The sequence below is a fragment of the Botryllus schlosseri genome, chromosome 8 (assembly GCF_051294905.1).
Source record: "Botryllus schlosseri isolate E-star chromosome 8, Bs_hap1, whole genome shotgun sequence".
Taxonomy (NCBI): Eukaryota; Metazoa; Chordata; class Ascidiacea; order Stolidobranchia; family Styelidae; genus Botryllus; species Botryllus schlosseri.
In genome coordinates, this window is record NC_137243.1 from 4,255,933 (window position 1) to 4,279,464 (window position 23,532).

Below are 23,532 nucleotides of genomic sequence, written 5' to 3' on the forward strand. Positions count from 1 at the left end.
TTTAAGCCAGGATCTGTTGGTTACTGTCAGTTGGCAAAGTACTTGCACCTTGCCAGTTGCTAACCATTAGCATCTGATCTCTTGTCACTGGCTTAGCACAGTCATTTGAAATCGGTAACCCTGCTTGTCACGCCGCAAAGTTGGCTCTGTCACGCGAAAAAAGCTCCTATCACGCAGGATTTATTTCAAAAAAAGGACGGAGATTCCATAGCGGCTCTAGACCAGGGTTGTAGCCAAGTCACAAGGCCCCGAGTCACAAGTCAATCTCACTTTTATAGTTTTGACTCGAGTCAAGTCGAGTCATTTTCAATTCGCCACCGAGTCAAGTCCAAGTCATCGAGCAGAGGTTCGAGTCATGGCATAATGACCCGAGTCCAAGTCATTGTGTTGACTGCTCAGTTTCCAGTTGAAGTCTCGTTAAACCCACTGATATATCTCTGTTTGGTCATGACTCGAGTCATTACAACCCTGACGCCTACACTCTGTAATATCATAATATAATTTGCATGTGGCATGCTAACGTTCATGACTGCATGATTTTCAAGGTGGGGTTTTAGGAACATTGTCAGGGTCTCCGCCTCGCTCTTCCCCGTTACCCAGGCTACGTAATAATCGAATTTGCATGTGGTATGCTAAGTATGCACGACCCTGTTTGAGGATGCAAAATTACCAAGGTATGGAGTGAAGAGGTGTCTAGGGGCAGGGCAGTAGCAAAGCGGCACCCCCACACACTTCCTTCAACCCCATCATTCATCGGAGTCGAACGAAATATCCCTGCTCAACCCAAGGTTTCCATCTTATCACACTATTGTTGAATTGTTAAAAATACTAATAAAACATACCGAACCCCCAAACCTGCCGTCATCAGATTAACATTGATCGAGGGTCTTAGGCTGGGTTGCCATATCAGATATCATCGTTATTTTTAAGAATTGTCCTTATATTCGGCTCAGAGGTCGAGATTTTGTCTGGACGACAATGATGACCATGGTGACCGATGATGACATTTAGGTCTGGGCGAAGGTATCATCAGTCAAGCTTTATCAGTTAACAAGTTTTCCGGTCAAACATATTCGGATTTTTGGCTGTCCTCAATCTTTGACCCATGTAGATAGTAACCCTGGAGGGGAAGTGATGAATGCATTGTGAGTATATTGAAAACGTGCCAAATTACGATGAGAAGAAAAGGGCAGTTGTGCTTTCCTGTAATATTTGCTCGTTTCCATTTAGAATATATTTTAGTGTAGTCGTACTGGACCATCTACCAGTTACCGAACCATATCCTTGAATACTTTGATACGGACGCATTACAAGATCTATAAGTGGCCAAAATGGAGTCTGATCCATTGATCCGTCGTAGGTCTTCAGCGGCTCCCGTCAGAGTCAAGATGATGAACATCAAAGACCCGAGAAGCTTCAGCCACAAGATTGTCGTGATCATATTGATGTGCTTCTTAAGCTTCGGAAGTTACTTTTGCTACGACAATCTGGCCGCGTTGCATTCTCAATTCATCCGCGACTTGGACATTAACGAAAGCACTTTCATGTCGCTGTACTCGTGGTACTCGTGGCCGAATGTGATTTTGTGTTTCTTCGGAGGGTTTCTGCTGGATCGCGTCTTCGGCATACGTCTTGGAAGCCTCATCTTCAGTGCGCTTGTAGTAGTGGGGCAAGTCATTTTTGCGGCTGGTGCCTACACTCATAAGGTCTGGCTTATGGATGTGGGTAGGTTTGTGTTCGGAATCGGTGGCGAGTCTCTGGCGGTAGCGCAAAACACGTACGCCGTTTTGTGGTTCAAAGAAAAAGAACTCAATATCGTATTTGGATTGCAATTGAGTATGGCACGGGTCGGAAGCACCGTGAATATGAACGTAATGGAGCCTCTCTATAACTGGATCGACGGTCAAGTCAGTGATCATACCAAAACGTTAGGCATCAGTCTCTTTGTGGCTGCGTTTACCTGCATATTTTCTATGATTTGCGCTATCGTTTTGGCGTATCTGGACAGGCGTGCTGAAAAAATGATGAATCGCAAACCGGTAGTGACCGAGGAGCCTGTGAAATTGACTGATGTCAAAGATTTCTCGATTCAACTCTGGCTGGTTTTCTTTATATGCGTCGGATATTATGCGGCTGTTTTCCCATTTATCGGTCTGGGAAAGTTGTTTTTTCGTGAAAAATTCGGTTTCAGCCCGTCTGCCGCTGGTGCCGTGAATAGCATCGTGTATATTATGTCGGCGCCGTGCTCTCCTATATTGGGAATCTTTATAACAGTCCTTGGCTATCACTTGTACTGGATACTGGCCGCCGTCGTACTGACTTTGGGCTGTCACGGATTGCTTGCTTTTACATTTGCAAATCCTTGGATTGCTATGACTGTAATGGGATTTTCGTACTCTATTTTGGCTTGTGCTTTATGGCCTTTGGTGGCTTACTTAGTTCCAGAACACCAACTCGCGACTGCTTACGGATTTATGCAATCGATCCAGAACCTGGGCTTAGCGTTAGTGTCTTTACTTGCCGGCAGTATTCTCGATTCTAAAGGATATTTTATGCTTGAAATATTTTTCTGCATGTGCCTGAGCTTCGCCTTGATCGCGACTTTGTTGTTGTACATTATCGATTTCATACGTCAGAGCGATTTGAACCTATCGGCGAAACAGAGAGATGTAAAGAGCGAACAGCAAAAATTGCTGGAAGATATCGCGAGCACGTCGGTGGTACAGCCCAGAGTGAGAACGATGACGGCGTTTGGCTTGAGGAATAGATATTACTCTAGAATCGGTGCTATCATCCCGGAACACCTCGTTGCTAACACGAGTTTATCTCCCACCCTTTCTGAATGATTCTTTTATGTGGTTGTTTGATTTTAATTTGTCATGCCTGAATTCTTTCTTCACATTGTGAAAGATTTGAGTAATTCTGTGTCCACATGCAAATACATTTTTATCCATCCCCGCCACCTCTCAGATTTCTCTGTAAAATCATGTAGGCCTACAATTAATGTATATATCTGGTTAGGAGTAGAAAAATCTGGGACAATTTCGTTGACCGAAATTGCAATCAATCGAATCACTTGTGAAACCAAGTGATATGATCGTTATCAACAACAGTCATTTTTAAGAAATATTCTGTGGTGACAGATTAAAGATCAGTGTTGAAATGATGCGTGGAAGGGTATCTGGTCAGAACTGTAAAGCTAGTAAAAATGCACTATTTGGAACATATCTTTTCAACAAAGGGTATTCAAACATAGGCCTATGTATTGGCAATTCAGCAGCATTCATTTGACAGTGTCCCTATACATATCCGCTAGGCAGAGTCAGATATTAGTTCTGCATGGATTACTTTGAATGGAGATTTGACCTCTAACCCATAACAATAAAGGTCACAATTCAGGTCTCTCGAAAAACATATCAAAATCTCGAACTACAAAGTCGGCATAGCTATAATTTATAAAGCTAAAGGATTTAAGCTGTATAGCGTCACAACATTGATACTGACTGTTGTTCATTGCAGATGCTACTTCCCACTTTTCTTTTGTTGAAGATTGTTAACATGCAACTGTAGTGTATTTATGCACTATAAACTTGTGTGCTCTTTGAACGTGGTGACTGTGGCTGTCTGTTTTCAAGTATTGTTGCAATCTTGCTTCGAACAAATGAAATTTTGCAAGTGACCGAAAAATGTTTTTTCAAAATGTAATAACCCCTGAACGGATTGTTCGATTGTATTGTGACAAATTCCATTATACGCCAAATTTGATACTTGATCTGAGTTTTAATTCTCAAATTAGTCCGTAGCCTATTTGGATCGAGGTATTTGCATTTTGACACGGAACTACCCATTTGTGTCTTGACCCAGGGCAACTGGTCAGCCGTCATTCTTGACAATATTTGAGTACTAACTATCTAGCAACTGTAAGCTACATAATCAAATTTTTGTCAAGTACTATTGTTATCATATACTTCTGTTTGTGAGCTTTTCCGGTTATGATTTACTATACTGTGTAACTTTTTAATGAATTTCCTGAATTGTAAACCTTTTGCCAGTGCATTGCCATTTTAGCGTTTTCTTTTTATTGTTTCGATAATAACCTGCTTTGTTGTAAATAATGATCAATGTGGCAAATTTTGATTCTGTTGCTTTTGTGAATTCTTGCCATCATTCCGTTATGATTGAAATGAAGTTACTGTCTTGCAGCAGTCAACAGTGTTTAACCTTCCAAACCGAGTGGAATATATTCCAACAGACACTTCTGATTCTAATAATATTTGACCCGATTATGATTGTCCAATTGTCCAAATGTACATTCATTGGACTTCTGGGGCTGGTTCACATTTAAACTATCAAATGATGTCTTATACCGTAATATATAACGGAATCTGGACTGTTATTTCATATATCCACACAGTTGGACTAATTTCTAGATGATCCATACTAAGTCATTCCATTGTTCTACATCTTTCTGTATCAGATGTAGGGCAGCTCTCAAAGACAGTAGTAAACTTGACACAGTAACGATTCAAATAATCATGACTCCTAATTAGATCAAGTGGTCGATCATACAATGGTGTAATTGTATTGAACTACTAATGCTACTGTGGTGTCTGTGGTTATTGTGTTTTGTAGTCAACTACCTTCGATATTTGAGAAATTGTCACTTTATTGATATAGGCAACAACTGTTGGTTACAAAGTGTCTGTCTGATGATCTCTACCTGATCTAATGTATTGTATTTTTCAATACCTTGCAGACAAACCGATATCGATAAGCTTTTGAATGGCCGGAAACTTTTGGCACAGCTCCCATTGTACGCAATGGATCTTGACGCAGCAGAATCTGACCTCTATGAGATCGGAAGACTTAAAAATACTGACCGAATTGGAGTATACCAAATTCATGATGTTTTACACAAATGTTATACAAGCTCTTGGCGAACACTTGAAGCTTCGTCAGCAGGTCATCGCTACCGCCACCGTGTACTTTAAACGATTTTACAGCCAATATCCGCTATCGAGCTGTGACCCGCTGTTGCTTGTGCCGACTTGCGTCTTCCTAGCGGCTAAAGTTGAAGAGACCGGTGTCGTGTCAAACTCGCGGCTTACGAACAGTATGGTCGCAGTAATCAAAGGGAAATTCGGACATGTTTTGGAAATGGATTACAGCTACCGAATTCATGACGTGTGGGAATGCGAATTCTTTTTATTGGAAGTTATGGATTGTTGCCTCATAGTGTATCACCCGTACAGGCCCTTGCTGCAGTATGTCACGAGTATTGCCCAGGGCGATTCGAAACACATCGAGTCATTATTACCAGTTGCTTGGCGTATCGTTAACGATTCCTACAGAACAGACGTTTCTCTGCTGTATCCTCCGTTTCAAATTGCTCTCGCCTGTTTGCATATTGCGTGCGTTTCGCAAAATCAAACGGAATCGGCAAAGCAATGGTTTTCCGATCTGAACGTTGACATGGAGAAAATTATCGAAATCACAAAAATCATATTGCAGTTGTACGAGATGTGGAAAAGCTACGACGAAAAAAGCGAGATAGCCAAGATTTTGGAAAAAGTGCCAAAAGCCAATGTGAGATCGCCCGACTATAATAACGAGTCCAACCGTTTGGGTATCAAGTCTTCCTCTGGTAAAGGATGAACTCTTGAATTCCCTTATTACCTTTTGCATTCATTATTTTAATCCCATGCCTTGGTATTGCGTTTCTGTGTGTATAATTTGACATCGCAAGGCAAAAGAATATAGAGTGACACAATGCTATAGGCTACTGTTTTACCAGTTACTTTTTTGTGTATCAACGCGAGAGGGTGTTGGCAAACTGATACAAAGCATGTTATGGGTCCTTGTTTCTATGAATTAGCCTACATATAATGTGTATAGGCTGATGACTAATCCCTACCTACCTACATTACGATGCAATTGGAGATTCAATCTCATCAATTTTGTTGTCCAGATGATGATCATTACACCAGGGCAATAAACCCACTTATCTGACGCTTCTTTCATGTTGTGATGTGTGTAGTTGCATTCAAACATTGTGGTGTAGGTTTGTTCAAAATTCTTTCCTGTATTGCTCAGTATAGTGGGTTGAAAGTGACTATAATACTTGGATTGCAAACTTGCACCTGATCTAACTTCGTTCCTGCTTGCTGCAAATTCCTTTATGATATAGCAGGTGCTCTTTTTCAAACTTTATATCTATTTCGCTTGATGTAATTTGGTCAGGGTAAACAAACCATAAATCGTACATGCTGCAATGCATTTCATGTAGCCACTAATTGTTGAAGAGATTCGTGTAATATGGCGATGGCATAGTATTGGCTCTTTGAATTGCAACGCTTTCTATCCCATCAATGGAGGTGAATGAAAATAATTGGATGTCATGAACTATGTTATCAATCAGACCTGGTTTCAATTGAGGGCTTTAGGTGAAATTTTCTATTCAATACTGCTCCTTATGCTACAAAACAATCTCGATTTCATATCGCGTTTAGGTTTATCATTGAAAAGTCGTGTGAAATTGTCAATATACTTGTGTGAGCTCTGTACGTTCATGTCATTTCCGACATTCAAGTGTTGGAATATATCGATTTGTTTTGATGCCGCAACAGGGGAATTCCGTAACGAATTTCTGTACAAAAATACAACTGAACGTCTATATACTTTTGGCATTTGTGTGAGTTCGTATCATTCCCGACAGTTGAATGTTTGAATGTAGGCCTGTCGATTTGCTCTGATGTTGCAACAGTATAATTCTATAGGCCTAGCGAATTTCTGTGCAAAAATGCAACTGAAGGTTTCTCATATTTGATCCATTGAAGCACGCATGTTAACTGAAATCATCTGTTGTGATTGATTGCAACTATTTTTGCTTGTAATAGAATATCGGTAAAACGCACTTTGACTGATAAAATAAAATGTCAATACAATGTTTTGTCAGAATATCGCTGTATTCTCAATGATAAGGTCTTACGTGAATCTGTTGCTGCACCACCACTGAGGACTCGACACCATGCTGTCTAACGTATTTCTGAGAATACGAAGCAGACCTGGACTAGAAAAACAATTTCGATGCATTGCCAGTATGTATAGGACCTCTCCGCGGCAGTCTTCCTTGAAGGAATCGAAGCTTAGAGGTTTTCCATTGCTGCCCACGTGTGGATGTGGAATCCCCAATATTACTGTCTCGCATATATCCTCCACCAATGCGTTATTACGCACAGATAAAATGGTAGGAATGCGTTATGAAGACGGAACACTGATATATTTTGGCGCCAAGGCACCACTCGTTAAAGGTATGTTATCAACCACTGTAACAAATGTTTCTTCGCGAACGATCCGATAAATATTGCTGGGCACAATTATTGAAGTACTCAAATCTGGTACGAGTGTTAATAGTAATGATTTGAGTCGCGTAGTGAGTAATGAAACTACACACTCCAAGCAATTATCAACGAGAATTATAGTTACGATAGCATTTTCCATTGTGGGATCCTTGGAACCTCGATTGGTCGTATCACAGTTATACAAAACATTCAGTACAAAGCTATGCACTAGGACTGTTCAAAAATAACTTTTGTCACCGGATGCCAGGGATTCACTGATTAAATTGTTAGGTTGCCTAAAAAACGCTGCACACCAGATGTAACTCAATTCCAATCAGTAGAAACCGACGCAGAGCCAATTGAAATTTTATATTATAAAAAATTTCAAATTTACTGGTAACCCCATATAATTGTTAAGTGGCCTAAAAGAATGATGTGTAGCAATTTTTGCTCACTTCCAACCGCTAGAAACGAAGTTATTGCTGTTGAAAGTTTTGGATTTGCAAAAACTGCATTGATGTGGAAAATCCCAGAATTATGAATGAAAAACTCAAATAATTTTCAATTGGCTCTGCGAGTCTGCGTCGGTGTATACTGTTTGGAATTGAGCCAAATTTGGTGTGCAGCGTTGTGTTTGTATGTGACGTAGAGCTGGCTTTATATTCTATATAGTCGCGTAAAAGGTGCATATCCAAACTTTGCACATCATTCATACTGTTATGACGCCCAAATATGTGATACCCGACTCAAAGCTTACTACGTCATTCAGAATCGAGTCACCGAAGCACTCAATTTTGCCCAGCTGTTATCAATAAACAAGGAACTTCTTTGTTAAGGTATCCAATCAGTACTGTACGCCATGGGAGCTGTTGTTACTCTTTCATCGCCATACTTCCTGAGTATGATAGATCAAGGTTTCGCGGTATGTGACAATCGATGTCTGTGTGCATATGTTTATCAGATGGAAATGTCTTCAGAAATACATGTACATGTCTTGGGTCATTCTTTTTGGAATTGTGAATCCGTCTCTGTATTATAAATTCACAAAAAGATATGTAACGGAGCTCTATCACGACAAGGAAACCAATCGTTACACCGCTATCATTCCATCGCCATGGATTTTTGGTAGAAAAAAGTATGTGTCAATGTGCTAGGTTGTAGACTGGGGATTATCTTCTTGCATAAACTGCTTACAGAGTAGTGTTTACCGCTGAAGACTGCAGTATGCCGGATTCGCCGAATGTCTTCGCATCGTTTTTGGTCTACAAGAAACTAATGCTCGTCAGCTCGGATAACATGGATTACTCAGAGTATTCTAAAATGCTGAGGTTGGTGCGAATGCTCTTGTCAAATTGTATGGTGTCAGGAAGTTTTGTCTGCCTCAAAACATTTCGCTGCACTCATTGAGATGGTAATGCAATAAGTATTGTGACAGACAGAAGGGCTGTATCTCGAGACAAAAAGGGTTTCACAATCTTGAACAATCCAATTTCAGTATGTCTCAAGCTTGGCATGCTACAGTTTTAGTTGCAAATAGAAATGAAAGGATTGCCGTGAATTTCTACTCAATTATAAGTGTGGAAGTAGCAATTCTCAAGATATATCAAAACTACTTGAAGTGGAAGTAGAATATGAAGGGGTGAAATGTACCCAAGTATGTATTTTCAGAATGTAGATTTGCTCGGGGGCTCGCAAACCTTCAGCACAGGGGTCACCTATTCAAAACGGGTCGCGGTCCACTTTTCAAATTTCACAGAGGCCGCGGACCACATGAATTCAATGAAGTTAAAAATAGGACACACAGTTCAGCAATACAGTTTTGAAACTTTACATCAGTACAACACTGTGCTCTCTAACATTGGCGACGGGCATAGTACGACAAAAGAAAAAATATTGTACTCATACGTAAGAAACACCAATACCATAAAATAATATCATGATCATCGCCTTCATTGTATTTTTACCTATGAGCTGCGCACGATACCTGACAACATTTTTCAGCGAGTAAAGAATCGATATTGGGATTAGCTAGACACGGTACTTGCTGGAAAACTACCTCCTCGTAAAGCTGGTTCTTGTGTGCGTCCGAAGTCATTTCCCAAGCGTCTCGGTCTTGGCATTGTCTGGGCCATTGAACGTTAAGGCAATAAATTATGCCCATCCATGTCAACTAATTCTGCCATCATGGAATACTACCATCTTCGCCGAAGCTGTATCAGTTAGTGAGGAATAGTGATGTTGGGCAACCGACAACAACAATACGTTTTAACTGCCATCAATCTCATCATTCAAAATGCTTACTAAATCTCAAATCAGGTTGCGGCCTGCAAAATATGACGCAGGGGGGCTATTTTAGGATTTGCAGGGTGAATCTTGTGACTAATGCAAAATCACCAATCCAGCTTCGTGATGGGTACATCGACCCCCGGCCAGGTCAGACCAAAGACCTGATTAGTAACCCTGGTATCCGACCATCACATCCTGCCGTGGCGTTCAGCATTACCGCGATAGCAGGGAGGGGTGATGCAAGACTTAGAAAGCCTTACAAGGGTATATCTGCACCTTCGTTGTCCAGCGGCATAACCACATCATGTATGGTATGCATATGCATAGCAGGTCGTGTATGTCATGAGTCGGTCTATATGCCGCAAAAACATCAAGAGCATAAATATACACCTTAACAAATCGGTACATTGCGTTTCAAGTCCGTCACCAATGAGACTACAACCAGGTTAAATTTTTTAAAAGTATATTTTGTCACTTTGATACAGGGGCTATTTCGCCCTGTCATTACTACAATTTACTCATACATAAATGTGACCAGAAACCGATTCCAAAACTAATCTCAACTTCACGAAATCCAAATTGTAGAATGTAAATGGTTTTGCCGGAAGACTGTTGAGTACAAACTGAAGCAGTTTATAAAGATAACCACTTGAGTAAATGGTGCACATGGTGCAATCTACTTGAGTACTTTGTAGAAGTACTTTGCTACTGATGACCACTTCTGCTCACCACAGGTATGCGTCTGGTTTTGATTACGAGAATCCCGATCGACAAGAACAATACGAGGAGACGCTACAAGATGCTATCCAGGAGATGGAAAAATCTAGAAAACAGTGATGAATTCTCTCACGACGTAACAGAAGCTCAATTCTGCGTACTTGTGGGAACGGGTAATATTTTATTTAACATATTGAGTTGTTGCAAGTCAATTCTATGCAAATGCTTTCGCTGCACTCAGAGCCGCTGTCTATTGAAATAGTGAAGAGATGAATATGAGTAGAATCAATGATACTAATGCTGAATTTTACAAATGACACCAAATTCTGCTGTAATGACTCGAGTCGCGATTTTCTAATGGCTCGACTTGGCTCTGAAGGTCATTTTGTGAAAATTGCGCATGACTCGGACCAAGTCTAATGACTCGAGACTAAGGCGGCCGTAATTTCATTGTAATTTCGAAGAATAGTGAAGTAACCACAGTATTGGTAATTCGTCTATTGGTAGCGGTACTTGAAAATTCGACCAGGAACTGTTAAATGTGAGAAAAATTAATATATTATAAATGCAAACCGTTCGATATCACCAACAACAGCAAAAGTGGGTTAAACAAGACTTCAACTGGAAACTTAGCACTGTGAGCAGTCAACGCAATGACTTGGACTCGAGCCATATTACCATGACTCGGACTCAACCCTCTTTCCGGTGACTTGGACTCGCTGGTGAATTGATAATGACTCGACTTGACTAGAGTCAAAACTATAAAAACGAGATTGACTTGTGACTCGGAGCCTTGTGACTTGGTTACAACCCTGGTCACCTCATTGAATAGGTTTCTAAATATTGGTATACGGCATACGCCTCCTAATTATTGAGTCCTAAGTCTTATGTCTATTGAAATTGCGTATTCTGCATTTGAATACTGCTGAAAATTATGGCCATAGACGATGTCAAAATGATGTTAGGCTATATATTAGGGATAGTGTGAATGTGAGGTTCACACTCGTGTTCTGTGTGTGAGGTTCACGTTCACAAACAAACCTTGGTAGGGTCTGCACTGTGAACCTTCTTCCGTATATTATAATTTTCACTTCATTATAACATCTTTGCTTGAAATTTATTGCAATTTATAACGATAGCGCCGACAGCATTAAAAAAAACAATACTAAACGAGCATGCACCTTGACAATCTGAACAATTTTACTTGCTTTGTTACAAAAGTTTGCTCGAATATTTAGTGGCTCGCTGCTGTGAGCTTGACCTGCAATCATGCAACATCAAGAGGGAAATACACTACATGTAGGTAGTCAGCAAATGATGCTTGTTCAATGTTCAACCAATCAATGAAGTTGGGATTGTTGTCTGATGTAAAAATCTAGCAAGCTTACGGAGTCAATCTTCATTTCATATGGTTATTGTGTCATGAAAACCAAATCAGTGCGACTGGGGTGTTGGCTACTGCTGTATAACCTGTTAATGGGGTATTATCGGCAGCTAGTATAGAAACCCGTTTTACACTCTGCTCAATATCAACGTAGCAATAGGCCTACTCAGATGCCGAATACATTGTCCGATCTGGTCTAGACCGTTATGGTGAAGCTTATATTCCCTTGCAAGTCCTCGTCGAATTTGTTGGCAAAGCGACGGGAGATATTGATTTTATGGGATTATTAAATCATTTGATTGCCCCCAGTTGATACATTTGGCGACGTTTAAAACGTCAATATGTAGGCTACTTCAGCAATGTGGCCTTATGTGGCTCGAGTCATCGCTAGGTATCGTGTACATTAGTATAGGCTATCACTTCACAGACATGTAGGGTTGGAATCAGCAATATGACGTCATGAGGTTCACGTTCGCGTTCACACAGATCCTTTCAGAGGTTCACACCATCCCTAGTATATATATCGGTTCTGTGTTATCTGCACGTTAGTCACACAATAACAAAGGTATTCTAACTCCTTGTTGATTGTATATTGCCCGATTGTAACTTCCGACGTCACCTATACGCATTACCGTACTAACTACCTCCTTTTTACATCACCTAGGTCAGGTGGGTGTCTGATTTCAAAGACTGTTCCAAGTCGTTTCGACACCTTCCTATCTTTTCATTGTATCGCAATCTTGTGGTGTATTGATCTGATGAAATTATTTAATAAACTGATACCCACGATACTGTGCTTATAATAATTTAGTTGTGAGATGGAAGTATTATGGCCTACATTAAACCATTAATTGGCATTTTGGAACCTGAATATGAAGCAGTTCGCTGTGATGTCATAGCTCAAAGACCTTTTTGTTGACAGATGATTATAAGCCGCACGAGCATATCTGGCCAAGTGTATCAACAAGTGACAACACACCCCTACCACAGAATAAAACTACTGTCTATACAAATCTGTCGACATTCCAATCAGACCAGAAGCCCAGTTTATGAATCAGGTCTGTGGAGTCGGGAGTTGTGTTAAATTTTGTCTTCGAGTCGCAGAAATTTTGTAACGCAATTTGGAAGAGTTAGGGAAACACAGACTGAATTACGCGCCAAATTTTCGCAAATGTAACTGATATGTCTCGTTGCAGTTACAGTAGTTACGTTTTTCACGTAGGTGGACCTTCAGATATCTAATTTTGTTTTGCGGGCATAATTTAGTAATAATAATAATTGATAAATGTAGTACTTTTATGATTAGGAATGTCAAAGTAGTGAGTTGTGGGAAGAAAATATTTGAATCCATAGCTGGAGTCCGTGTGAAGTTTCAGGGATAAAGAGTTGGTGTCTTGAAAATATTTGTGGAATCGGAGTCAGTGGTAAAGTGAACCAACTCCACAACCCTGCTACAAATGACCCCTGTGAACTGTTTTTATCATTTGTCAGAATTCTTGAAAATTATGCCCTTTGTGGCGCATTCAACTGGGATTTGAATACTGAAATTTCTACATCCAGACACTAATGGAATGAAGATCAGTGGAACCAACAGTGATGATAAATTAGCGTCAATGGCCATAGCGTAGAAACACCGGTGTGCCGAAATGTGCGAGAGTCTTTTGTAGAAGCTATTCATAATTGATACTTTGGATTTGATACATCTCAAATCCAAAATTACTTGGTTTGGAAATATTGAATAATTATGATGAATCTCAATGCCAGTGAACAGGTGTCAATTTCCTTCTTATTCTGAATTTCAGCCACATCTGAGCGCCGCATTATATGTTGTCAAAGCAATGTTCAGTAGTGTCTGAATTATGGGTTATAATCCAGTGTGTGTCAATGTAAGATTTATAAACTTCTGATTTCAAATAATATTGAACTTAACATCTATCCCCAGAATCCGTGATGCCATGACACACAGGCCACTTGAAAACCTTATGCACTACATTTTATTTTACAGCTCGATGCCTTTTACAAGAGACAGATTGCAATGCAGCGCAATGTACCGCTTCTTCAGACATGGCCACACTTGCCTAGCATGTGGAGGGAATGATGGAAAAACATTAATTATCCTTTCTCAATAAAACTCAAAAAATGCAGGGTGTCCATGTCCACGTCCGCTTTCCACGCTCAGACAGACTATAATACATACAGATTCGTGCATGGTTTATTGAATTCAAGATTTCAAATAGGCCTGCTCCGGTACGTAAATAGATTAGAGTTCATGTCAATCATCAAAAGGTGTATCTTTGAAGTCACTGATTTTCTCTGTACTTGGGTGGAACATACAAGGCCATCGGTGGTTTCACATGTCTTCTTACGTCATTGCTTCCGTACTGTGGCCGATCGTTCGGGTAAGATACTGCTGTATTGTGTTGTGTGCCTGGAATGGAACAAGTTTAACACCTAAAACAGACTTCATTTAAAGTAAATCCTAAATATTTGGGCAGAATGTGAAGCCTCAGGCAGACTTCATTTATACTAGTTATCCTTTTAAATCAAGGCTTGCCAAACACAGTGAATAATTTTGCGAATTTTGAACAGTCAATGGCCCCTATTTCTTCAACTTTCTGGTTTCATTGGGTCATTAGTAGGGCCATTTAAAGTCATTAAAGTCATATTTTTTTCTATACATCAGTAAGTCGTGAAATCAATTTTAAAGCAGAAACCGCATCCATATGGGGTATATTAAGAAAGTTATAAAGTCATATTTTTCTGGCTAGGTCATATTTGAGTTATAAAGTCATATTGTTGTATACTTTAAATAAAAAGTGCCAATTGAAGCAATTACGCACTAAGAAAGTAAGGCAATTTCTGATTGAACGAAGTCAAACTGTAAGGTTAGCCTACATAACATTACAGTCGCAGACCTATGAGGTTGCACATTGCATTATGAGGTCACACATTGCATTGTGTTGCTACACAATCTGTTTTACTTCTGTGCACTGAAGTGGGACGTCATTTGAAGTTCAGAGACTTCCACAAGTGAAAGAAATAGTCAACGCACGGGAAGCTGAAGGAGTTATTGTAAAGAGCGTCAACGATTCAGTGAACGATCCAAAGTTGACGAGTCAGTTAACAGAAATATGCCTCCACTAAAAAAATAGTTCAAACTTGATACTGAAAATGGAAAGTTGTGCGTACACTATCAAAGAGGCTGCTAATGCTGATCTAAATGCCCTCAATATCGGAAAAGATCCGCTTGAGCTCAAAAATTACATTAAGAAGCGATTGAACAAAAACGATGTGAAACAAATTATGGAGCTAAAAAGACAAGACATTTCAGCAGCGCTGTATGCAAAACTGCAGAAGTGTCAACCAACATCAGCGTCTGTGGAGAGCTCATTTTCCTTACTAAAGTCATTTTTACGTCCAAATCGTAAATTTAAAGACTTCAACATTCCACACTACATGAAACTACTACAAAAGTGGTTTAGAATTAAAATGGATGTGTATTGCTGTTATGTTGTTCATGTTTTACTCGTCAGTTCCATGAGTGACGTTGGTTACATGTAAAAATACACAATTTTCGCATAAAGTCATATTTTCCCAAAAATAAAGTCATATAATTGATTTTTTAAGGTCATATAAAAATGGCCCTGTAGTCATTAGTAAGAAAGTTGAACATAAAACACATTGTGGCTCGCACATTCATTTGTCTTGTATATCTGTAAAGCCAAGCTTGAAAGATAACTTATATCATACCTCCCGGCATGGCTAGCAATTGCGAAAATTTAAATATAACAAAATCAACAAATTCAAAGGTTGAACAAAGAAACTACACTCAATATCAAGACGGAGCTTATTGCTTTATATGTTCCTTTTGTTATAGTCGAGTAAACATATCTCAAATTTGATAAATTTTTTCATGGCCCCTTTAAAAAATGGGGTTGCGAACCCCATCCCTAAATGTAAGGAGCAGAATGTGACTACCGGAGGTTCAACTGTAGTGCTATAGTGCACTGCCCTTACCTTCGCCGTGAGCCTGGTTCGCAGCTGCTTCCACAGACTTCAAATCAAACAGCGGCACCTCTTCGTAGTTACCGAAATCCACAAACTGAACCACCGCCGTAGGCGCGGACGGATGAAGGTCTGTTATAACGGCGAGGTAGTACTGTGAGTCTTCCCAGTATTTCGCAAAGCAGTGATGTCCCGCCTGCCATTGCGGAATTATAACGTGAAGACTTTGAGCGATGTTTCGAGGTCTTTCGTAACCTTGTCCAGATGATGAACGATTTCCAGGTGTATTGTCGGAGGATGCGCCACCTCCAAATGTTGTAGGGCCGCGTTGCGGGGGAGGATTAACTGGTATATCATTGAAGACAACTTTGCTATCAGGTTTTTTTGCTGTATCACTTGTTTCCAGCCGTTGACGGCTGTTATCGTTATGTTTCTGATGCCTAGGTGGTTTGCTTGAATTCCTTGCTGCATTTGCACCAGTTTCGGCAAGGCTTTGACCAGATCGTGGCTTGGCTTGCGATTGGTACTTCGAGTCCCTCTGGCTATTGTTACTCCAGCCTTGATTTCTTCCATCATTATTGTACATGTCCCGATTGTTATTTGCACTTGCTGGGGGATGGCTTTGACCAGATCGTGTTTTGGATTCCGATTGGTAATTTGAGTCCCTTTGGCTGTTGTTGCCATAACCTTGATTTCTTCTAGCATCGTCATACGCGCCCTGATCGTTATTTGCACCTACTCCGGGATGGCTTTGACCAGATCGTGGCTTGGGCTGCGATTGGTATTTTGAGTCTCTTTGGCTGTTGCTGCCCGAGCCTTGATTTCTTCTACCATCGTCATACACGCCCCGATTGTTATTTGCACTCATTTCGGGGTGGCTTTGACCAGATCGTGGCTTGGATTGCGATTGATGCTTCGAGCCCCTTTGACTGTTGTTGTCCGAGCCTTGATATCTTCTAGCATTGTCGTATTTTTGAACGTCCTGATCATATGAATGTTTTGTGTGCCACTTATCCCCATCATTTCTCTGCGTATTCCGATCGTATGAATGTTTTGATTGCCACGTATTTCCATCGGAGCTATGAGTAGGATTTCTGTTGTTTTTATGATCATATTGATGACTTGATTGTCGGCCGTAGCCACCCCTCTTATAACCACCATAACTGTTGCTTTGTCGCTCTGTGCCACCATCAAAGGCTTCCCTTTCATAACTAGGATATTTTCCAGTGTCTTTTACCAACATATTTGACATGCGCTGATCGATGAAATCCATTAGCGTAGCTGGATTTGCGGATTGATTGTCTTGTTCCTGCGAGTCGTAGTCACGTTTGCCACGAGCTCTACCACCTCTACCTCTGCCCCCACCTTTTCGACCACGGGGGTTGTCACTGCGTACGTTCCGATCAACTGGTGCTGGTGTTGGACTTGGAGTTTCGGTCAACAAGTTCATCGTCTCTTCAAAGTCGTTATTAGTCTTCTGCAAGCACAAGACCACTTCATCACGCTTGAAACCCATTTCAACGAATTCTTTTAATGTGTTTTGATGCACATTTTGCCCACCAGCTGTGGGTAGTTCACGGTATATTCCTGTGGAATTTTTGGGCTCGATCGTAACCTTTGGGTCTTCATGATGCGGTTTTGCGTTGTAGCTACGAGCTAGTTTTGGTTCGCTGGGCGGTCTCATTCCGAATTTTTCACGGGGATCGATCAGCAATTCTTTTTTATTGTCAGACTTATTAGCTTCGGCGATAGCTGTCTTTCTTTGCACGCTGAATCCTGAATTATCCGCATCTTCCTCCTTTGAATTGTCTTGTAACGATTTTTTGGGTTTGTCATATTTTTTGAATTCCGCTCCTCTTTTTCCAAACGCGACAAACGGTGGTGGGCCGTCGTCCGTTTGGATATTCATCCTACTGATAGCGTTCATGTCTTCTGATATCTTCCATTTCGAATACAGTTTTTCGACTCTGCCACCAAGGACCTTGAAGCAGGAATTTGTCAATTGCAATGTTCCGCTGGATAATGTAATGCGCCCCATGAGTTTGACTTTTGTGCCTGGCGCTGTTTTTAGCGAGACATCGCGCAACTGTTCATATTCTATCGCCGTGACAGTGTTAGATCCGTCGGTCAGACTTAATTTGAGCATTCTAGGTGCAACTGAAGAAAGCTCGTTGTCTTTCGGCGCGGATATGTTGCGTGTTTTCACTACCTGAAGCACACATGGTCCAACTAAAACCCCGCTTTTGCAAGAGGATAACGCATCTTGAATGTATTTTTCACCGATCTCGGAAATATCTTCGTTTAATGCCTGAGATTTGATTCCGTCGATACTATTTTTAGTGCCTTTGAGAGAAGATATGCTGGCCTGCTTTAAATGCCATCCTTCCCCCAGAAGCGATGACTGTAAACTCTCCATTTGCACTTTTTAGGATTCGCTCTGAAGTTCTGAGCTGGTACAATTTTTAGCAGCAGAAGTATCTACAAAGGGAAAGTCCCGAATCATGCAGCACGATTACGACCGGACATGATAAGGATATTCGGTTCGGAACCGGAGCTGTACCACGACACAGAGAGAGAGACAGTTTTTATTGAGCAAAAAATTACATTCAAAAACAAAATACATGTTGCAGCGATACGGTTCCTTAGGGACCATCTAGTCAGCTGCAGCGATGGAGTACAAAAATCAGGCTACATTACTATATGTGAAGAGCTTCTTGGAGGTACAGAACTTCAATATACAATTAAATAGTATATTCATATTGAAATGAACCCGAATATTTTCGGCTGACACTCGTCAGGGGTAATCGTCAGCAACTAGTAGAGAATTGGAAAGAACATTGTATATCAACAATCGTATCACAAAATATGACGTCACCAGCATGAAAGAGAGCGTTCAATGTACTAGAGAGAGATATGATATTCTTTCTCGCCTGCACCATCGAGATGCTTTGGCGACGGAGTTGCGATACGGCCCCATGAGGTCATCTAGTCTGCGCCCCCGTTTTTTTTCTCCTCCATGCTATCCGTGATTGCTGAGCGCCTAGCAGGATAGCTGCGGATACCATTTTTCGAGTCTTTGGTATGACCCGGCCGGGAATCGAACCCACGACCTACCGCTCGAGAAGCCGGACGCATAACCATTACACTATCTCGCTCGGCCACAATCACAGTGGCACCTATATTCGTTCACTTCAACAAAGTAATGTAGTGTACGAATATAGGTGCCACTGTGATTGTGGCTACGTGGGAAGAACGTCAAGACGTCTGCAGGACCGCATAAACCAACATGTCCCCAGATTTATCAGAACACGCTCAGTGAAAAGCTCACCCTTAACTCATCCACTTAAGATTGATGCTGATCGATCAAAGGCCATTAATTCTGCCATCGGCAAACATCTGTTGGATAATCCGATTTGTGCGAATAATTATCGAGACGACCGATTTCGAATCGTAGGGCGAGGTCGCTCACAATTCCATTTGTGTGCCTTGGAATCAACTTTTATCAAAATACACCAACCAAAACTCTGTCAACAAAAGGAGTTCGTGTACCACCTAAAAATATTACATTGAACGCTCTCTCTTTCATGCTGGTGACGTCATATTTTGTGATACGATTGTTGATATACAATGTTCTTTCCAATTCTGTACTAGTTGCTGACGATTACCCCTGACGAGTGTCAGCCGAAAATATTCGGGTTCATTTCAATATGAATATACTATTTAATTACTATATGTCAATAATAACAGTAGAAAGAGAAGCGGGTAGAGCGTTTTCTCTGCACCCTGTTAGCCGTTGCAGTTCTACATTTTACAATGCATGCATAAAAATTTCTCCTTTAGTAATATATTGAGTTATTTGATGCAGATTGCTCAACGAAAAGGATGAAACGAAAAACATTAACAATAGTATTTATTCAAGGTCCTAATTTCGGTTTTATATTCTCCTTTGCTCGTTCAATCTCCTATTTTTCGGTTCGGTTAATTACCAATTTTTATCAGTTCAATACACTTTAACGATATATATTGGTATAACGCCACTTTAATAATATTCAATAAGGAGTTGGTAAACCTTACTTAATTCCTTGAAGTGAAAACCCGATAAGACCTTTGTGAGTCGTATATTTTGTCGTGTGAACGTAGATAACAAAATATGAAATCGTACGATGTTTTGTGCATGTACTCTCTCTCGTGGCTATGAGAGATATGCGTGGGTAATACCACGTAGAGATATTCATTCATACTATTCGATTGACAAATTCGGAAGTACTGTTACGTCGTCGTACATTGATTCAATAAAGTTACAAGTCGTCGAGACAGAAACAAAATATATTCGTCAGTGTGATCCATCGAATACGTGTGCAATAGACAGGCTTCGTGGTACGTCAGCCAACGAGCCAATCCACGGCGTGGATTGCCGGTCGTCGAACGCAAGGGAACACGCAGCGAATTGTAAACGCAACCTTCTGGAGTCAGATAAATCACAACTATAACATCTACAAACGTTCGCTCTGCGTTATATACACCACAAAAATGCGATACAATGAAAAGATACGAAGGTGTCGAAAAGACTCGGACGTCTTTGGAATCAGACACCCACCTTGGCCTAGGCCAGAGGTCTCAAACACGCGGCCCGCGAGACCATTTTGTGCGGCCCGCGTTGGCATTTTGAATTTCGAATATTCGACAATACTGTAGGCCTATTGAACTGCCAATTATCTTTTTTTGAATTTGAGAACTGGAAATTCGCTTTAAAACTACCCGGAAGCCTGAAATTACTCCTCAAATTTCACTATTACATCACTTTCAAAAGTTACCACACAGTGAAAGATCAACTATTACGTCACCTTCCTTGTTTATAATTGTAAAGCATGACCCGTTGATGATTGAAGTGATTGAGTGACTGAAAATTGAGATTTGGACTTGGGCGCGACCTTTTGTAGAATTACTAGAACTCGGACTTGATGTATGATAAAATAAGAACGACTCTAGTTGAATCGCGTCAAACGTTATAATCAGAGAAGGACTTATTGTGACTTGGAACGCCGTGACTTGGTACAGCCACGGACGCAACAAACGATCAAACTGGTATGGGGAATGGTACTATATCAAAAGGTATTAGCTTGTGTTGCGTAGCTTATTTGGATATCTAAGCAGGTCGGATGGCAAGCATTGAAATTGTGTTGCCTCTTGATGTATAGTTAGTTAAATCCTGTGTCATCTTGGCCCTTGGGTATCTTTTTCTTTGTTCTCATCGCCAAATAAATGTGGCGAGTTTAAAGTAGTCGTAGCATACGCTTCACAGCTGTAACACCAATGGATTTTTCGGCGATTGGGCATCTCTATTGCTATGGTGATCATTATATTCAAGTTGTTATAATTCTGTTCCAATATTCGAAGGTAAATCTAACGCTGATTTAATTTGACTTTGGTAAGGACATGATCAATAGCCTAGTTATCGGACTCGAGCCTCTGCTCGATAACTTGGACTGGACTTGACTCGGTGGTGATTCGAAAATGACTGGACTTGACTCGAGTCAAAACTTTAAAAGTGAGATTGACTCGTGACTCGGAGCTTTGTGACCCGATTACAACTCTGCTGAAATGATGAAATCGATAACGATATATTGAATTGAATTGCTAATTTTAGCAAGCAACCTTTACATCTTCGTTTGTATGTAGAGATGCCGTAATAATACGTCATTTCTGGAAATCTGAACTACAGCATTCTGGTCCCACCAAATGACACCCGACCCAGGTAACAAAACTATTCCCTTCAGTTTGCTCTCCTCTTTTGGATCATTGTTTGCTAAATCTGCTGGTGCATTTATTCAATGACGAACAGTGCTATAATAGCCATAGAGCGTGTAAACCAGGGGTTCTCAACTTCCCTTGTGTAACGGGCCGCAATTTAACAGCAATATACGCTGCGGGCGCAGAACATTATTTCCATGTATTTGTGGGCAGCTATAACATTTAGGCTACTGTAGCCTATTTACCAGTCGTATACGGTCGTTTAGTACATTTTCGTGAATTCTAAAGCAATAATGGACAGAGTTCGTAAGTTTGTATTTTTTGTGACAATAATATCTTCCAGCGACGCAAGTAAATCCCATCATTCAGCGTGCATTGCATTAGTTTCCAAGTCGGTATGTGCACATTCAAACCCTCCCACCAGAGAGCGGAACTCTCTGTTTCAATGCGTGAGCGAGCAAGTATAAAATAACGGTAACTTTTTCGTTGCAGAGGCCATTATCACGTTGAGCTCTCAGCGTTATGAGACGAAGTCTGGCGTTTCAGGGTCATTTCTGAACAAACCAATCAACCCTACTCCTTTCCTTCCATGGCTGGAGCCCTGCACCAATAGTCATACAGATAGAAGTCAGCTTTGTTAAATTGGTGATTTTCGCTTGTCCCCCCTCGCGTTTGCCCTGCCAGCATTTCCACTCTGATAAAAGGCACCCAGATAATTCGCTATGTAATGTCTGTGGAGTCAGTGGATTTTTCCGATGCTAGGCTTGGGAGGGGGAGATAGTGGTTAGTGGGAGATAGTGGTTGCGACAAGCGCCCACCAAGCAGACGGAGCGAGTTCGATTCCCGTCGGAGGTTTATATGGGCTCCTCTTCCCCTGCCGTTGCCGTTCTTACGGCGACAAAAAAAGCCCAGATAAAGACCCGACGAAGAAAGCACTCACATGGAATGGAAAGAACTAGTAGAAAGGGCCACGGCTTCAAAAAAAAGATCAACGTCCAAAAGAACCGTGACATCGGGCACTATAGGCCGAGGTGGATGTTAGAGTAAAGGATGCGTGTCGTTCGACATCCTCCTATCTGTTCATGATATCGCGTTGTACATTGTGTGTGTGACTTGTTCAGATGCCTAGCTAGGCTATGGCGGCAAAGTATTTCACAACATGCGCCTGATCGACTGAAATTGCTGTTACTCGTCTGGTCACGGTTGAATCAGACAACTGTAGCTTTGTTAGGTGATGTTGTCTTGCTGTTAAGTTTCGGAAGCAACGAGTATTCGCAGAGTATGTTTCATGGGTTCCAAGCATTTTTGAACCATGCGTCTGTAACACCGTCGACAATTTGAACAATGCCTCGAAATATGGATTGGTGGGATTGACAGCAAGCTAGCAATGTTTTTTTCCCAACATCAGGCGATACGAATAACTTCAGAAGTGTCGTGGTATAATTTTAACCTTCTACGGGGGCGCAGACTAGATGACCTCATGGGGCCGTATCGCAACTCCGTCGCCAAAGCATCTCGATGGTGCAGGCGAGAAAGAATATCATCTCTCTCTCTCTCTCTCTACGCTTCGTTACGAAAACTGTTCTTCGACAAATATGTCACATCGGTTTTCCATTTATATCTGAGAAAGCAAATTGATTGTTCCACGCATAGTTACACACCCAGTTCGCGCCGTTTAATTTCCGGTTCCTTGAACCAGACTCCAGTCGAATACCGATTCCCAACAATACAACAAACTACACTCGAGCATATATCAAGAAACAAGAACACATCAAAGAATGAGTAATCAAACGAGACAGAGACGGTGCGATAAGAGAGCTAAGTAGCAAAATTAATATGTGACAATATCTTGCAGGTTGGGTTTATAGTGAAAGATGTCGCGGGCCGCAAAATAAACGTATGCGGGCCGCGGGTTGAGAACCCCTGCTGGTGCAGACAGTAGGTAGGTAACCTGACGATTCGAAAAACAAAGTTTGTTAATACCCCTAGCAATATTCCCTCTAATTTTTCAAGAGTCTGCGCAAACCCGCGAACTCACTGCGCAGGTCC

At 41.1% G+C, this 23,532-nt stretch overlaps 4 protein-coding genes across 8 annotated transcripts; 3 read left to right on the forward strand and 1 right to left on the reverse strand.

Annotated features, from left to right (window-relative positions):
* The first annotated feature begins 891 nt into the window (after positions 1-891).
* On the forward strand, positions 892-4,761 carry LOC145444056 (lysosomal dipeptide transporter MFSD1-like). The gene has a single exon (XM_080321962.1). It carries the CDS (start codon positions 1,332-1,334, stop codon positions 2,844-2,846), a length of 1,515 nt encoding a protein of 504 aa, XP_080178088.1. The 5' UTR covers positions 892-1,331; the 3' UTR covers positions 2,847-4,761.
* Positions 4,762-4,782: 21 nt separating this feature from the next.
* On the forward strand, positions 4,783-6,332 carry LOC145444057 (cyclin-C-like). Its single transcript, XM_080321963.1, has one exon. The coding sequence runs from the start codon at positions 4,783-4,785 to the stop codon at positions 5,653-5,655; it is 873 nt and encodes a 290-aa protein (XP_080178089.1). The 3' UTR covers positions 5,656-6,332.
* Positions 6,333-6,731: 399 nt separating this feature from the next.
* On the forward strand, positions 6,732-13,871 carry LOC145444059 (transmembrane protein 70 homolog, mitochondrial-like). Of its 4 annotated transcripts, XM_080321968.1 has the most exons (7): positions 6,732-7,310; positions 8,177-8,262; positions 8,318-8,475; positions 8,537-8,668; positions 10,361-10,516; positions 12,650-12,785; positions 13,733-13,871. In XM_080321968.1, exons 1-5 carry the CDS (start codon positions 7,028-7,030, stop codon positions 10,461-10,463), a joined length of 762 nt encoding a protein of 253 aa, XP_080178094.1. In that variant the 5' UTR covers positions 6,732-7,027; the 3' UTR covers positions 10,464-10,516; positions 12,650-12,785; positions 13,733-13,871. The 4 variants fall into 4 exon arrangements, with proteins under 4 accessions (XP_080178094.1, XP_080178092.1, XP_080178096.1 ...); XM_080321966.1 differs by lacking the exon at positions 12,650-12,785; XM_080321970.1 differs by lacking the exon at positions 12,650-12,785 and having other exon boundaries at positions 6,732-7,097.
* Positions 13,872-13,921: 50 nt separating this feature from the next.
* LOC145444058 (uncharacterized) lies at positions 13,922-18,232 on the reverse strand. Of its 2 annotated transcripts, XM_080321965.1 has the most exons (3): positions 16,129-18,232; positions 15,745-16,098; positions 13,922-14,155 (listed from the first exon to the last, which is right to left on the reverse strand). In XM_080321965.1, the coding sequence occupies exons 1-3, from the start codon at positions 18,146-18,148 to the stop codon at positions 14,028-14,030; spliced, it is 2,502 nt and encodes an 833-aa protein (XP_080178091.1). In that variant the 5' UTR covers positions 18,149-18,232; the 3' UTR covers positions 13,922-14,027. The 2 variants fall into 2 exon arrangements, with proteins under 2 accessions (XP_080178091.1, XP_080178090.1); XM_080321964.1 differs by having other exon boundaries at positions 15,745-18,232.
* Positions 18,233-23,532: the final 5,300 nt, after the last annotated feature.